At 42.7% G+C, this 15,425-nt stretch overlaps 1 protein-coding gene across 4 annotated transcripts in view; it reads left to right on the top strand.

Moving 5' to 3' along the window:
• The window catches only part of SBF2 (SET binding factor 2), a 484,493-nt gene extending 471,033 nt beyond the window's left edge, over positions 1-13,460 (top strand). For all 4 annotated transcript variants that reach the window (XM_044258810.1, XM_044258813.1, XM_044258812.1 and 1 more), the window contains 8 exons: positions 634-760; positions 2,851-2,978; positions 4,429-4,662; positions 5,645-5,749; positions 7,662-7,855; positions 8,694-8,781; positions 10,537-10,668; positions 11,712-13,460. In XM_044258810.1, the coding sequence (XP_044114745.1) occupies positions 634-760; positions 2,851-2,978; positions 4,429-4,662; positions 5,645-5,749; positions 7,662-7,855; positions 8,694-8,781; positions 10,537-10,668; positions 11,712-11,810 (1,107 nt within the window). In that variant the 3' untranslated portion in view covers positions 11,811-13,460. The remainder of the gene's footprint in view (positions 1-633; positions 761-2,850; positions 2,979-4,428; positions 4,663-5,644; positions 5,750-7,661; positions 7,856-8,693; positions 8,782-10,536; positions 10,669-11,711) is intronic.
• The last annotated feature ends 1,965 nt before the right edge of the window (positions 13,461-15,425 follow it).

Here is a 15,425-nt window from a genome sequence, read left to right as displayed (position 1 = left end):
ATTTATATGTGGAATCTAAAAAAGCCAAACTCATAGAGACAGTAAAATGGTGGTTGCCAGAGGCTGGGGATTGGAGGAAATATGGAGATACTGGTCAAGGGATACAAACTTCTACTTGTAAGAAGAGTAAGTTCTGGACACCCAATGTACAGCCTGATGACTGTAGTTAACAGTTCTGTATTATTTACTTGAAAGTTGCTAAGAGACGGGATGTTAAATGTTCTCACTAAGAAAGATGCTTATGAATTTATGTGACGGGATAGAGGTGTTAACTAATCCTATTGTGGTAATCATTTCGTAATAGATAATGTGTATCAAGTCATCACATTGTGTACCGAAAATTGACCATGTCATATGTCAGTCATATCTCAATAAAGCCAGGAAAGAGTAATGCCTATTTTATAATGTTGTTATGGAGATTAAATGAAATTATGTTTATAAAAATCCCTAGCATGGTGTCTAGCATGTAGTAGGCACTGAGAATGCCTGGTTCCCTTCCCACCTCCACTCATGGTAGGCGCTCAGTTGATTGATCATACGGTCTCCCACAGATTTCAGGTCACTATCAGTGGCATAGCGTCCAGTTTTTGTGAAGTTTGATTTTTACTCTTTTCTTTGTCGTGTATGTTTCAGGTTCACAACCAATATCCAACAGAGTTTGAATTCAATCTCTATTACTTAAAGTTCTTGGCTTTCCACTATGTGTCTAATCGCTTTAAAACATTTCTCCTGGATTCGGACTATGAAAGATTAGAGCATGGTATGTGTTTGCACTCCCTTATTCCATCTTTTTTGTTAGTTTTGTGTGTTTTTAATTAAAATTTCTAGTAACATACTACCCCCAAGTGTGGCAAGGTCATTTTAGGGTTTTACCCTGAATTATAAAAGTAAAATAGATATGAGTGAGTGCCTAAATTCTCAGGTTATGTGCTGTGCTAACTCTTAGGCTAACTCTTAGACAAGTGGTCATCCCTATAGCAAAGGTGAAATCTGCTTACTATTTTAACATCTCAAAGTGGTATCACTGTTTAAAGAGAACATTTTACTTAGTTTTTCCATCCCTGGTATACTCACTGTAGTAGGGAAAGCTCCTGCTTTTGGAGGCACTGTGTATAGCAGGAAAGGCCATGGGCTCCGGAGAAATAGATCAGGGTTCAGTTCCAGTATTTCCAGTCCCAACTGAGCACTTTGGACAAGTTAGGTGCCTTTCTGAGTTTCCTCGGTGTCCTCATCTCTAAAAATGATGACAATAATAGCAGCTACCCCTTTGGCCATAATGATCACATAAGGAAATAGTTATAAATTTCTTAGCACAGTTTTTAGCTTTTAATAATCATTCATTGAATTTTAGATATCCCCATCGTTATTATAATTTTTAATAGTAGTAATACTTGTAAAGAGTAGATTTTGAAAGTTAGCCTCTATGAAAACATTCCCCACAGGGATTTTACATTCTTACATTCATTGTTGTTTTAGGGAGAAGGGAAGGGATGATATACAGGATGTTGTTAAGAAAACAGTAAAGGAAAAAAAATAGCTATTTACAATATATGTACCTGGATATTCATAAAGAGAACTCTTCTACTGGCTAAAAATATTTACTGATGTCCTCAATTTAAAAAATGAAATCTGGAAATGTTACAGTTCCAGTGATGCTATTAGGTGGTCTAGTAGGGTGTTTCATACTTTTGGTAAAGGAGACAGCACTGGTTCTTATTTATACTCCAGACCTTTTTTGACTCGTCATAATCAGAAACTAATTTCTTAAGCACTGTGTGTTGGAAAGACAGTAAGGAGAACTGATTACATTGGACGTTGGAGTCCCTTAGAGAGCTGTTAAAATGACTAGTACCTGGGACCCATCCTCAGAGATTCCGATTTAAGTGGTCCGAAGCAAGACCTAATAAGCACTGGGATTTTTTAAAGCCCTTGATTTTTCTGATGTGTGGCCAGGGTTGAGAGCTACCACACTGGGCTCTGCGGGTAAAAGTTAGACAAGAAACAATAATTAGTCTTGGAGGCCTCTTGTAGGATTTTGTGCAGCCTTGGGCTTGAAACATCTTTTCCGATCAACTGGTAAAATGCTTGTTGACTTTTGACTGTGTCATTTCATTCAAAGCAAGACAGCACTGCTAAGAGAGGCACCCTTCCTGGCCCTTTGAAGAAGTACCCTCCTTCCTCACCCTTACACATCTTCTCCGTTAAAACCAAAGTGAGCTTATGTGAGTGGCAGATTGAGGGTTTGATAGGTATAGAATAAGATCAGAAAAAGCCTGAAGCACCCCCGCCCCTACCTTTGGCTTTTGTTAAGTCACCCAAAGATACAGACCACACCCTTCTATCATCCAAAGTCTCCATGACCACGATTTGCAGTATACATAAACTATTTAAACAAGAAGAAACTTTAAACAGCTTCATAATGAACAGCTGACAACTGGAAAAAGAAACCTAAAATTATGTTTTTAACCGAACTTCATCACATCAACTTGAAGTCCTTCCCTTTTCTCCTGAAAAATGTGTAGAATGACGCCTGGCGTGGAGCTCTTTGAATCTAGATATAGACGTAGGATGTGGATTAAAAGAAGGTCATGATGTGCTGCTAAATACTTGGGAAAACCTTATCAGATGTTTTCCTTCCATTTGGGTTTTTTTCCCTATAGCAGTAAGTTCATTCCTGTCCTTAGCTTTAAGTGACCTCCTAAGGTTTCTGCACATACATTGCTGTTTTGAGAGCCATAAGAAAGAGTTCACTTTTCATCTGCTACATGCATCATAGTTTTAGGCAAACTGTTGATTTATTTGACTTTTGTTTTTTGGGTTGTCTTTGTTTGTTTGTTTTTTTATTTACAGGAACTTTGTTTGATGATAAAGGAGACAAGCATGCCAAAAAAGGAATTTGTATTTGGGAGTGTATCGATAGAATGCACAAGAGGAGTCCCATTTTCTTTAATTATTTATATTCACCAGTAGAAATAGAGGTATTGTAAGAAAGTATTTATTTTTCATTTTCTGAATGTTTAGTGTTAAAGTTTTCCTTACTTTTTTTAAAAATTTAATTTCTTTTCAGTGTAACAGAATTCATTGTTTATGCACCACACCCAGTGCTCCATGCAATCCGTGCCCTCTCCAATACCCACCACCTGGATCCCTCAACCTCCCACCCTCCACCCCTTCAAAACCCTCAGATTGTTTTTCAGAGTCCATGGTCTCTCATGGTTCATCTCCGCCTCCAGTTTCTCTCAACTCCCTTCTCCTCTCCATCTCCCTACGTCCTCCATGTTGTTACTTTTAAGTATATATAAGCTGTTAAAGTTTTTTCTAAACATTGGACTAGGAAACTATTGAAAATACCAGAAGCTATTTAAAAGTTTGATACACCATGGGTTTGGGTTATGATGGAATGGAAACTGTTCTTCATATTCTTGACCATAGAAATTATGAGCTGGACCCCCAAATCTAGAAAGGGTAACTTAAATAAAGTCAAAGCAAGGCAACTTTCCACAGGATGAAAGACTTGAAACTGCAGCTGGTTATCTAAGCTGAAAAAAAAGGTCTAAAATACTTTGGGAAAGATTTCTTTAAAGTCCACTTATACCAAAGCCATGGGAAGCAGGGATGTTTGGAGCCCAGCCCAAGAAGCAGGACATCTCAGGGGCAACCATGCTGTGTGATGCATGTCTGTACGAAGTAAGCTCTGGGATGGGACAGACTGGTGTGATGAGCAGGACCACCTTCCTCAGGAACAAGAAGGCCCTTGTCCTTGGCTCCATTCTTAGGACCCCTCCCTGGCCCTTCTCCAGCAACCCCTTCCTCATAAGATGCAGAACACAAAAAAACCAAGTGTTTGTGCTTAGATACTCCTTCTTTATCTAAACCATGCTCTGTTACCCCAAAATTTCTTACCCAAATCTAAGTTACTAACGAGGCTACTTCCGGTCTGTCTCCTGAGCCAGTACATGTGCCCTTCATTCAGCGCCAAGCGTGCCTAAGAAGTAGCTGTTTGGCAGAGAATAAACAGGGGTTAGCCTTGTGTGTTGGAGTATATATACACATTCATGAAAGACCCTCACAATATAGGACCGAGCCAGAGTGAGAGGAGCAGGGACTTAGGCCAAGGAGTCTCGTTGCTGGGCCCAGCTTCTCCAGTGCTACCACTGTCTGGTGTAGAGTTTTAAAGAGTCCAAGCTCTCTCATTTTGAGCGTGGTCTTGCGGGTCATTAGGAAGTTTTATTTATCAAGCTAGGAGGAGAGACATATTTTATTTAATAGTTTATCTTGATGTATAACGTTTAAATATTTAGAATATGGTATTGAACATCCATTCATGCTCTTGCCCTAGACCCTGCAGATGTTAGGGGCCAGCCTGCCTGGCACTTGAGGTACTTTGAGGTCAAGATGAAACTATATTTCAGAATTCTCTTTGAACAGGCCCTGAAGCCCAATGTAAATGTCTCCAGCCTCAAGAAGTGGGATTACTACATAGAGGAAACCCTTTCCACAGGGCCTTCATATGACTGGATGATGCTAACTCCCAAGCAGTTCCCCTGTGAGGACTCTGAAGCAGCCGGCGGAGCTGGGCCCCAGAGCCAAAGGAGAACGGTGTGGCCATGCTATGACGATGTCGGCTGTGCTCAGCCTGATGCACTCACCAGCCTCTTCGGTGTAAGTCAGGCCCACAGAGACATGCATGTAGGGCACCTGAGGCCTCAGGAACCAGGTTCAGTTAAAACTGGCTCTCAGACTTCTAGACATGGCTCTCCTCCCTCTGGGCTAGTATTCTACGTGGCACCCCAGGAGGGTGAGGAAACCGAATTTGCTCCCCAGCAACTGCAGGGGATTAGACTCAACTACTGGAAAAGAGTAAAAACAGTAAGTTTTCCAGCATTATGAGGAAGCAATCAAGCCAATGGAGCAATTTGCAGCTTCCCAGCTGTTTTAGCTGCCCAGCAGCCTGAGTCAGTCCTGGGTTATGGCTTTTGTGGGTGCTTTGCTTCCTCTGGTCAGAAGTGTGGGTAGTTGATGGCCTGATGGGCGTGCTGCCAACCATCTTCTCCAGGGAATATTCTGGAGTGAAACAGTCCCAGCAGTAGCCACCCTGATGAGAGCAGCAGCCCGGAGGAAAGGGTTTGAGCCCTGATCTGGGCCAAACAGTTCCTGAAGAGTCTTCTTCCCTTCTTGTGACCAGCAGGGCATAGGTGTGCTGCAGGGAAGGCGCTGTCACAGGCAGCTGCTCTGCTCACTGGCATCCCTCTCCAAAGGAAATTCCGTTCTTGGGCAGTTCTTGGCTCATTTTTTCTACATCTGGTTTTAAATCATCAGAGGTGGGGGTTCCTCTGTCAAGAACAGACCTCCACCTTGCTGTTAGGGTTTGGACACCAGCCCAGTGCTTGACCTTTTGCTGTGGCCATCAGATTTCCTGCGGGGTGGCCAGAGGTGAAGGTGTACCTTTGCCACAGTACGTCACACCAGCTAGAGCTCCCACCCCTGTTCCTGCCTTGAGAGACCTCTGAGGCCACCAGCTTTCTCTGCCTTCTGGCCGTGGTATTCATCGGGCCCAGTACAGAGGAGATTTGGCTCTGGGGACACTTTCTGATTTCTGTGAAATTCTTAGTGTCAGAAAAAACTCCTTTTAATTACTTCACAGGAAATTGAAAAATTGGAGCATAAATTGAACCAAACCCCTGAGAAGTGGCAGCAGCTGTGGGAAAGAGTAACAGTGGACCTTAAGGAAGAACCCAGAGCAGACCGTGTGAGTTGCTAAAATCCTGTGAGGAGCTACTTCTGAGCTTTCTGAGCTTGCTCGGTCAGGTGGGGCCTGCTGCCGCAGGTAACCCAGGTGGGCTTATGGCCAGAGGGTGGGGTCATGCCCTGGAGGTCCAGGGCAGAAGGTTCCAAGTGACTGAATACTTCCTGAGTGTCTCACTTTACCACAGTGACATAAGACTTGTGTTTCAGGGCCCCGTACCCAGGGAAAATTACGGGGTTCTTTTCTATCTGCGCCTCTGTGGTTTCAGCTGATTTTCTACCACATGAGTGGGGAGGGGAACACCAGGACCATCTTTCCTTCAGAGAAATAGCCAGAGAAAAGAAAATATTTTTAAAAGACAAATTATGCTACTTTCTCTTGCTCACACCCCCTTTTCTGTTTCTGAATTAAGAAACAGTTATCATAACAATATTTTAAAAACACACACTGTTTTCTGTCTTTCACAGTCCCTCTTCAGTTTTTGACTTCAACTTCTATCAGGCATGAAATAGGTGCAAGAGCCGGTGCTGAGCCCCGCCCACACTTTAGTGTCCTCTGCAGCCCACAGGGAGGGGGTCGCGTCCCTGCTCACATGCGAGGGGACAGGCACAGAGATCACACACCTCATATTGGATACAGCCACCATCAAACCCACTTCAGACTGGCTCCAGATGGAACGGAAGGGAGGTCAGGACAGCCGTGGGTGTTCTAAAGGGACTTCACATGTCACGGAGGGACAGGGAGAGTGGGGCACAGAAGAAAGCCTCTAGCATGCTGAGAAGAGGTCCTCCAGGCACTCACTCTTGCCTTCAGATGGCAATTCAGGGAACTATTGTCAGGCCACGGGCAGGTGGTGTCTGACTTTAATTCTCAAAGCTTTATTCTTTAATTCTCAGAAGAATAAAACCACTTCTTGATATTTTTTCTGATTATGAGAGATATATTTATTCTTTTAAGTAAGATAATACACAGATAGTTATAAGCAGAGGATAAAAATCACCTACAATTTATAGCCTGGAAATTAACTGCGAGCTGTCAAACTTACTGTATCATTCTAAACACACATAGAAAGGGATTTACTATGCATACTGTTTTAAAACCAGCTTTCTGGAGCGCCTGGGTTGCTCAGTAGGTAAGCATCTGCCTTCAGCTCAGGTCATGATCCCGGCATCCTCGGCTGTAGTCCTGCATTGGGCTCCCTGCTTAGCAGGGAATCTGCTTCTCCCTCTCCCTCTGACGTTCCCCCTGCTTGTGCCCGCTCTCTCTCTCTCTCTCTGATAAATAAATAAATGAGATCTTTTAAAAAAATATATGAGGCATACATGACCTTCCATTTGTCACTACATATGTCAGCGCAGCAGTTCTATTGGCTGTCTAGAATTACACTCTACAGAAATACCTTTTTTTTTTTTAAAGATTTTATTTATTTATTTATTTGACAGCGAGAAATCAAAAGCAGGCAGAGAGGCAGGCAGAGAGAGAGGAGGAAGCAGGCTCCCTGCTGAGCAGAGAGCCCAACTCGGGGCTTGATCCCAGGACTCTGAGATCATGACCCGAGCGGAAGGCAGCGGCTTAACCCACTGAGCCACCCACGCGCCCCCCGGAAATACCATTTTTTTAACCAGTCCCCTAATGATAGACATTTACATTGTTTCTGGTTTTTTATTATCATAAACAACTCCAGGATAAACATCTTTGTATGTGTATTTTTTTAATTGCTCCTTGAGTTACTCAGTTTTCTCCTTGAGATAAATTTTTTAAAATGAAATTATTGGATAAGTTGCTCAATAAAATCTTTATAAGGCTTTCCTAACTCTTTTTTTTTTCTTTAAATTAAAATGCAAATTTATCATCTTACAGTTTGGGGTTTTTTTTTTGTTTTTTTTTTTTTAATCAAAGTATGGTTCTTTTTCAGCTGCAGAGACACCCTTCAGGCTCCCCAGGAATTGTGTCTACCAACCTGACCTCCTGTCAGAAGAGGTCTCTGCTGCACCTCCCAGACAGCAGCGTGGGCCAGGAGCACAGTGCCAGCGTCTCCCCGTCCAATGGCGTGGACCGCAGAGCAGCCACGCTGTACAGCCAGTACGCGTCCAGGAATGACGAGAACAGGTGGGCGTGCCGAGCTGCTGGGCCTGGGCAGGACAGCCTTCTGTAACCCCGAGATGGATTTGCTTTCATTCTTCATTTCTGTTGTAAATGTGTCAGATGGCTCTTTGAAGAGGAGAAGTCAAAATTACGACTAAAATAACGCCAAGAGGTTATGGTGATTTGTGGTTGAGTCCTGGTTATTATTATCTCATGCCTGTCAGATCGTTTGAGAGAGTATGTGTTAGCACTTTTTTAGTGGTGGACATCAGAAGTTCAGCTCGCGCTAGCTTGAGCAAAAAGGAATTTACTGGCGCACCTGGGTGGCTCAGTGAGTTAAAGCCTCTGCCTTCGGCTCAGGTCATGATCCAGGGTCCTGGGATCAAGCCCCGCATGGGACTCCCTGCTCAGCGGGGAGCCTGCTTCCCTTCCCCACCCCACCCCACCCCTGCCTGCCTCTCTGCCTACTTGTGATCTCTGTCAAATAAATAAATAATTTTTTTTTTTAAGGCATTTAGTCACAGACACTGGGAAGGCCAAGTATGTGCCAGTTTCTCACAGTTTTCTTCAGGCTTCTGTTCATTTGCTGGCTTTGCTTTCCTCTAGTGGTTGCATCATTCCCAACATGGCACAAAAGATGGCTATTGAGAGCTCCAAACCTTACAAGTTTGGTAATTCCAGCAGAAAGAAGCAGTCTTTCCCCCAAAGGTCTAGTGAAAAAGATTCTGGAAAGAATTCTGATTGGCTTTTTTTTTTTGGACTATCAAGGGAAAGAGAGGCTTGGCAAAAACAACAGACATCCCCTTCATAGCACTTTTTAAATGAAAAACCAAAATTAACTGCCTGTTATCATTTCTTCTAGGTCCTTCGAGGGAACGCTTTACAAAAGAGGGGCTCTGCTGAAAGGTTGGAAACCCCGTTGGTTTGTGTTGGATGTAACAAAACATCAGGTAATAATACTGTCAAAGCCTACAGAGAATCACTTCTCTCTAGGCTAGACTGTGGCCTCATTCTACCTCAGAACTGACCAGTCAGCCTGGAGGCAGAGAACCCTTTTGTTTCTCAATACATTCATCTCTAAAATGAAGTCTGTTGAGGGGCACTTGGGTGACTTAGTTAAGCATCAGCTCTTGATCTCACTCAGGTCTTATCTCAGGGTTGTGAGTTTAAGCCCCACATTGAGCTCTATGCTGGACATGGGGTCTACTTTAAGATAAGATAAGATATATAAAATAAAAAATAAAGGCTGTTGAGAAAGATACAAACTGGTACCCCTATACAGTGTTCTGTAGGACCTGTACCTAGAAGACCATTTTCACATAAAGATCTTAAGTGGGGACCACATTTCCCTCTGCTCAGGGCATTTCATAAAAGTTACAGAATCTTTGTGGAAGAATATAGAGAATTTATTTACAAATATGCAATGGAAGCCCTTTAGGGGAGGTTGTACTTTAACATAACAATGTCTCTGAAATCATAAAGAATACGCTGTGGAGACAAGTTCCATTAAACCACTAAATATAACACAGGACAATCTCATAATTTTTCTATTATTTATAATTACACCAAATTATACTTGCATTCTTACCAACTTTTGGATTTCTTGAACACAAAACTTACAGTTTTCCATTTTCGACCTATTTCTACCCATGCCTGACTGGAGAAACAGAGGTAAGTATGAGGCCAGGCTGTAGTGACTGAGGCACTAGACACTTCTCTGCTGTATAAGTTACAGAGTGATACCCAGTCCTGCACATAATAACCGCTCAATCAAATGTTGAGCTACTTTTTCAAAAATCATTTTATATCTACATGCTTTCTGGCAACTTATATTTTTATATACTATAATTGAACATATTTTCCTACCAGTTCATAAAGATCTTCCTTATCATTTTTGAAAAGTTACGGTATTCCATATTACTGATATAATTAACCAACCATAATTTAATTAACAAACACCCCCATTGAAAGACAGATACATCTCTTCCGTTTTTAGCTAATAAAAATAGTACTGAAGGAAACCTCTTTCTCTGTGTCTCTGCATGCTTGTGGGAGTGTTTCTGCAGAGGTGAGAAGGACATATCAATAGGCATAAACATTTTAAATTTGAGCTGCTGTTGCCAAATTTAGTCCAAAAGCTTTCTAACAAATTATATACCCACTAACAGTGTTTGAGAATACTTAGTGCCTTACAATCAACCTGAATATTATCAGCCATTTTTAATATTTCTTAATCTAAGTGAAAAGTGAAATCTTACTGATTACATTACCCTTCTTCCATCCCCGAGGTTGCGCATCTTTTCAGATGTTTATAGGTCATTTGTATTTCCTCTGTGACTTGCCCATTGAGCTTTTTTAAATCATTTTTCTATTAGATTATCTTTTTCTTACCAATTTCTAGGAATTCTGTACATATTCTAAAGAACCTCTTTTTTATATGTTACATATATTTTTTATAATTGTTAGTTGACATTTAATTTTATTTTTAATATGTAGTATTTTTATGAATTCAAATTTCAAAAAAAAAATCTTTTTCCTCTTTTCTGTCAGCCACCAAGAAGCAAGCAGTGTTTTTATTTTCTTATTTATTCTTTTAGGCATAGGTTAGCAAGATACAGAGGAAGGTATTCAAATACATTTTGAAAAGCCACACCATTTTCCCTTTCTGTGTGTCTTATATCCCATCTGTATCCTTTTGGTTCCAGCTGCGATACTATGACTCAGGTGAGGACACAAACTGTAAAGGCCACATTGATCTGGCTGAAGTAGAAATGGTCATCCCTGCTGGCCCCAGCATGGGAGCCCCAAAGCACACGAGTGACAAGGCTTTCTTTGATGTAAGTTGATCTTACTTGTCTTTTTCTCACTCTATCTGTACATGACTCCTTACAATCCATCCATCTATAAGAATTATGGGGCCTCAGAGAAATTGATGGAGACAGCAGATAGGTTGCAGACCCCCTGGCTATGGGAATTGCTACAGAATTTGAATTCAGCACTCAATGCCCAAATCTGACTTTTCCTGACTGTTCAGATGTCTCAAAAAGGCTGCATATTACTTTGCACAAAGGACTTCTTCAGCGGGTATCCAGCCACATATGGAGGAAGATGAATTCCCTGTTAAATATTGTTAGTTATTTTACTTACCACCTACTGTCAAGAACAGATGCTACTTCCCTTTGGATCCAGCAGTCTTCATGCTTGACCGTCCATAAAAATTGTCCATAGTAATTAATACATGCTGACTGTTTGCCCTAACATCTTAAGCAGCCCTTAGGTGAGCCTTGGGGCATTTTATGGGCCACACGATGGGGTTCTTACCTAGTTCCATAGCCAAGCAGGGCTTCATAAAGAGCACAGTCATAGTTGAGGGCTCTGTTCTGGCTATGAAGCCATTTCCCTGAATCTGGGCTTCCAGGGTGGCCCCAGCTGAAGCCTTTAGAGAAAGGGATGGAAAGAGGACAGGAAAGGCGACTTGCTCATGGTGTGGACGATTCTCAGGCTTCACAGAGGATCACAGGAAGCTCCCGTGGCACCTTTGCTGCATCTGTGCAGTGCATGCGAGAGGCCAGGGACTCCACAGCTCTTCTTGACCTGCCTTCTTAGTCAAGGAAGGCCCCAGGAAAATGCGAAGTCAGACTCTCCTAGCATGTCTCCTTTTCTGCCAGTGCCCTTCTGTTAACATCTTCAGTGACTCTGGGGACCAAAAACACGAAGTGACCATCAAGGCAATGACAGTATGGTAGTGGAGGGGAGAGAGAACATAGAGGCTCTGGGATGGCATGGGAAGGGAAGTTCACTGGGATTGATTCGCACACTTGCCCAAAGCCATAGAGCAGGCCTGCCCTTCATCTGTGTTTCTTGTCTTTCGGTTTTGTAGCTCAAGACCAGCAAACGTGTGTATAACTTCTGTGCCCAGGATGGACAGAGTGCCCAGCAGTGGATGGACAGGATTCAGAGCTGTATCTCTGATGCCTGATGTCCCTGGTCAACCCAAGCAGAAGAGGGAGGAAGGACTCAAGCTGTCAGATAGAACAAAGTGCATGAATCCTTGAGGAGCTGACAGCTTCCTGTTTGGTTCTAAAGAGTCATCCCAGGCCTGAAGTTCTCCTGCCCAGTCTTACCCAGTGCCCTCTTTGAGCAGTTGCTATGTCTGCTTAGCCTGATTGAATGCATCCCAGAGGGCTGGCCAAGAGCCCCAGGCACTCCCTGTGTCTTGCACTAGGTTGTTCTAACAGGGTCTTAGTGGTTAGGGACCAGAAGAATGCTTCCTGAGCCAACTGTCATCCATCCCCTAGGCAAAATGGCTACCACTTACTTGACTTCTTCTTGATGAAACTAGATCCTTTTTGTTACCAAGGTCATAATTTCCTTGGAGAACTTTCTGACAAGCAAAAATCAAAACTGTCCCAGTTGATCTTACATTCTGTCTGGAACAGGTTTCTCAGCAGAATAGTTCCTACTCTTACTGTCTGACCTTAGAGATGCTCAGTTCTCTGGTGCTGCCTAAAGGTGCTTCCATAACCCCTGCTTGGCCACTGGGGATCATACAAGTACCTCAGTGGCAGGCAAAGGGGGCGCACACAGGATTCTCCTGAAGGAAAAAGATGGCAGGGAATGATGCAACAATGACCAGGCCGATGCAGGAAAATATTGCTTCCAAAACACTGAATTTTCTAGGCCAAAGGTGCCCTGAGGATCCAGGACTTTGTGTTCCTATGTATTCTTCTGCTCCCTGACAGCTTCTTACACGAAATAACATGCAAAAAGCCGAATGCACTAACTCACAAAATAAACCCTTGCACTGAACTCTTAATGAAGGGAAGATGTCGGAAAGACAGAAGCCGGCTGTCCATGAGCAGCACACCTGTGACAGGCTGTGTAGACAGCAGTCACACGGTGGCATGATCAGATGTCCAGACAGCACTTCTGCACATGAAGAGTAAGCACGGTCGGTAGATTTTCTTTACTTTTGATAATATTGTCTTTGTTCAGCTGAAGATCTGAGGAAAGCTGTGTGTTCCCCGCCAGCGGCCGCAGCGAGATCCCTGCTCACAGGCGCTGTGGCCGGCTGGAGTCAGAGGTAGCTAGAGCGTCATTTTGAAATGTTAATATGTTAAATACCAAACTAATATTTCAAAAATATGTATATATGATTTCTATATCCTTGTTTTTCAGATAGCCTACTTATAATTTAATATAAAATTAACTGATTCATGCATAAGATTTCAGTCATGAAAATAGTTCCCTTTTTAAAAGATGAAAAACCACTTTGTCTTTGTAGATTACAAATAAATCAGATTTTCAAATTTAAAATTATCTACACACTAGGAAATAGAACTGTGTTAATATATAAGAAATTGGGGAAAAATAAGAATGAAGGATTTTTCTATCATTTTCATTTTATAAATTGCCACCTGTGAAAATGATTTTTGCACATTATTTGTACTTTTTCTTTGTATATGAAATAATTTTTGTACTTTGTAAAATATGGAGCCCATTGTACCTTCAGCTATTTGAGACTGTGCACAGTGCTTCTTTTATAACTGGATTCTTTTAACTTTCGTAAAGGTGTTCCATGCCTTACAGTCACTAACCACCTTGAATTAAATTTATTTCTTAAGAAAAAGCATCCTCATTTGCTGTGAAATAAAACTCACTGTGTAGTGCATACCGCTCAGAAGGCAACATCCAGGATTTATGTATGAGACTAAAAATTCAAAGGTGGAACAGCCCATTTCGTGCCTTGCTTAGGTGGTCACTAGACACTGGACATGCTGGCTTGAGCTTCTGGGCTCTAGACACACAGCCGCCGAGTTTAAGTAAGAGACCGGAAGCCACTCTTCCTACCCTGTGCCTCTCCTGGCTGTGTGAAATTGTTGGAGTCCTTTTCGTCTTCTGGGTCACAGGTTTACCACCTATGTATTACGGTATGTGGCAGTTAGTGAGAATTTTAGGCAGGAACAACTGAACTCTAGTCAGGCGGCTGGCTTTTCTGTTTCAGGAAATCATTAAAACAGCACAAATGAAGGATCAGTGATTTCCGTTCTGGGCAACGTTTCTTCTGGTTGAACCCTTCAGTTTACTTTGGGGACCTTAGCTACATCTCAACATGGAGCCGACAGAATTGGGATTCTCACCCCAGAGCTGAACCTCTCAGTCTTTTGATATCCAGGATCCCACTCTGAGCCAGGCAGAATGGGCCCTTGAAGCCTTCAGGTTGCCTCAGTCTAGAGGGCTCAGGTGATCCCGGCAGGGGCTCTCAGGCTTCACTGGTCCCAGGATTCTGCCCTGCTTCATTCACAAGAGAAACTACTGAGATTGGGGGTTGAGTACGAGAATATCCGGATGCCCTTCGTTCTTCAGGTCTTAGCTATGGGGCGGGGGTTGGGGGGGGGGGAACACTGGATTCCAAGGAAGAAAGATTAAGGCCTTGCACCTTGTAAGGAGCTTAGCTGCCGCCACTCCTCCCCTGTGGCGCTTGTGACAAACCTTTCTATGGCTGGGCTCTGGAAAGATGCAGATCCTGAAAGGAGCACATTGTACAGGTCCGGCTTCCCAAGCCCTTTGGCCCAGGTTCGTTCTTCTCACTTCCCAAAGCCCTCTGCCCAGTGGCCTCTGTTCCAGGGCTAGAGCTTAGACTGCTAATGGCACAGCATGTTTGCTTCTCAACAGAAATAGACATTTCTAGATACTTCATTGGGAGTTCTCTTAAGAGTTATTAAATAACCCCATCATCCCATAAAGAATTTCTGAACCATCTCAGGGTGATAACTGGGACATGCCTTCAGCACCAGCCACTGGAGCTATGGGTTAAGCAAAGAATAAGGCAGTATTGATGCAGACAGAGGGCTTTGAGCAGCACTGTCAGATACATAAAGCAAGCCATATAATGTATATTTTTTAACGTAAAAAAGCAGATGTAGCGTCTCCCACTCCAATTCCTCCCCCTTCATTTTTCCCTTCGAAATAAACGGAGGGTTTTAGAAAGGGGGTGTGGGGAGATGGGTGAGCCCGGTGATGGGTATTAACGAGGGTACGTACTGCGTGGAGCACTGGGTGTTTTACGCAAATGATGAATCATGGAACACTACGTCAAAAACTAATGGTGTACTGTATGGTGACTAGCATAACACAGTAAAAAATAATAAAATTTTAAAAAACAAATGGAACTGATTTTAATAACATTTCATCTTATTTTTAATATATTTTTACTTAACCCGGTATAACAAAAATATTATTTCAACATGTAATCATTCCAAAAAATTATTAATGCTGTATTCCCCTGCAGTTTACCCATTGCCCTTTGCCCTACTCAGGCTCAATCCCAGAGGTAGTTATTTCCATTTTACCGACTGCCTCCAGGCCCATCCATTTTTATGACTTGATGCATCTAATAGAACCCAAGTCATAATGGACAGTTTCAGATGTCCCTCTTGGTGTACTTTGGTCAAGTGTTCTGTCTCTAGTAACATGCTAGAAACTGTTCCTCAAAATGGTGTGTAATTCGCTGTTGCTATTAACATGGCCCTGCTGGGGCATCCGAGGGGCCTGCTTTGGGACTTTCCCACTGAGCCGTGCCGTAAGCACCATA

The sequence above is a fragment of the Neovison vison genome, chromosome 7 (assembly GCF_020171115.1).
Source record: "Neovison vison isolate M4711 chromosome 7, ASM_NN_V1, whole genome shotgun sequence".
In the NCBI taxonomy this organism is placed as follows: domain Eukaryota; kingdom Metazoa; phylum Chordata; class Mammalia; order Carnivora; family Mustelidae; genus Neogale; species Neogale vison.
This window is presented reverse-complemented; position numbering and strand designations above follow the sequence as displayed.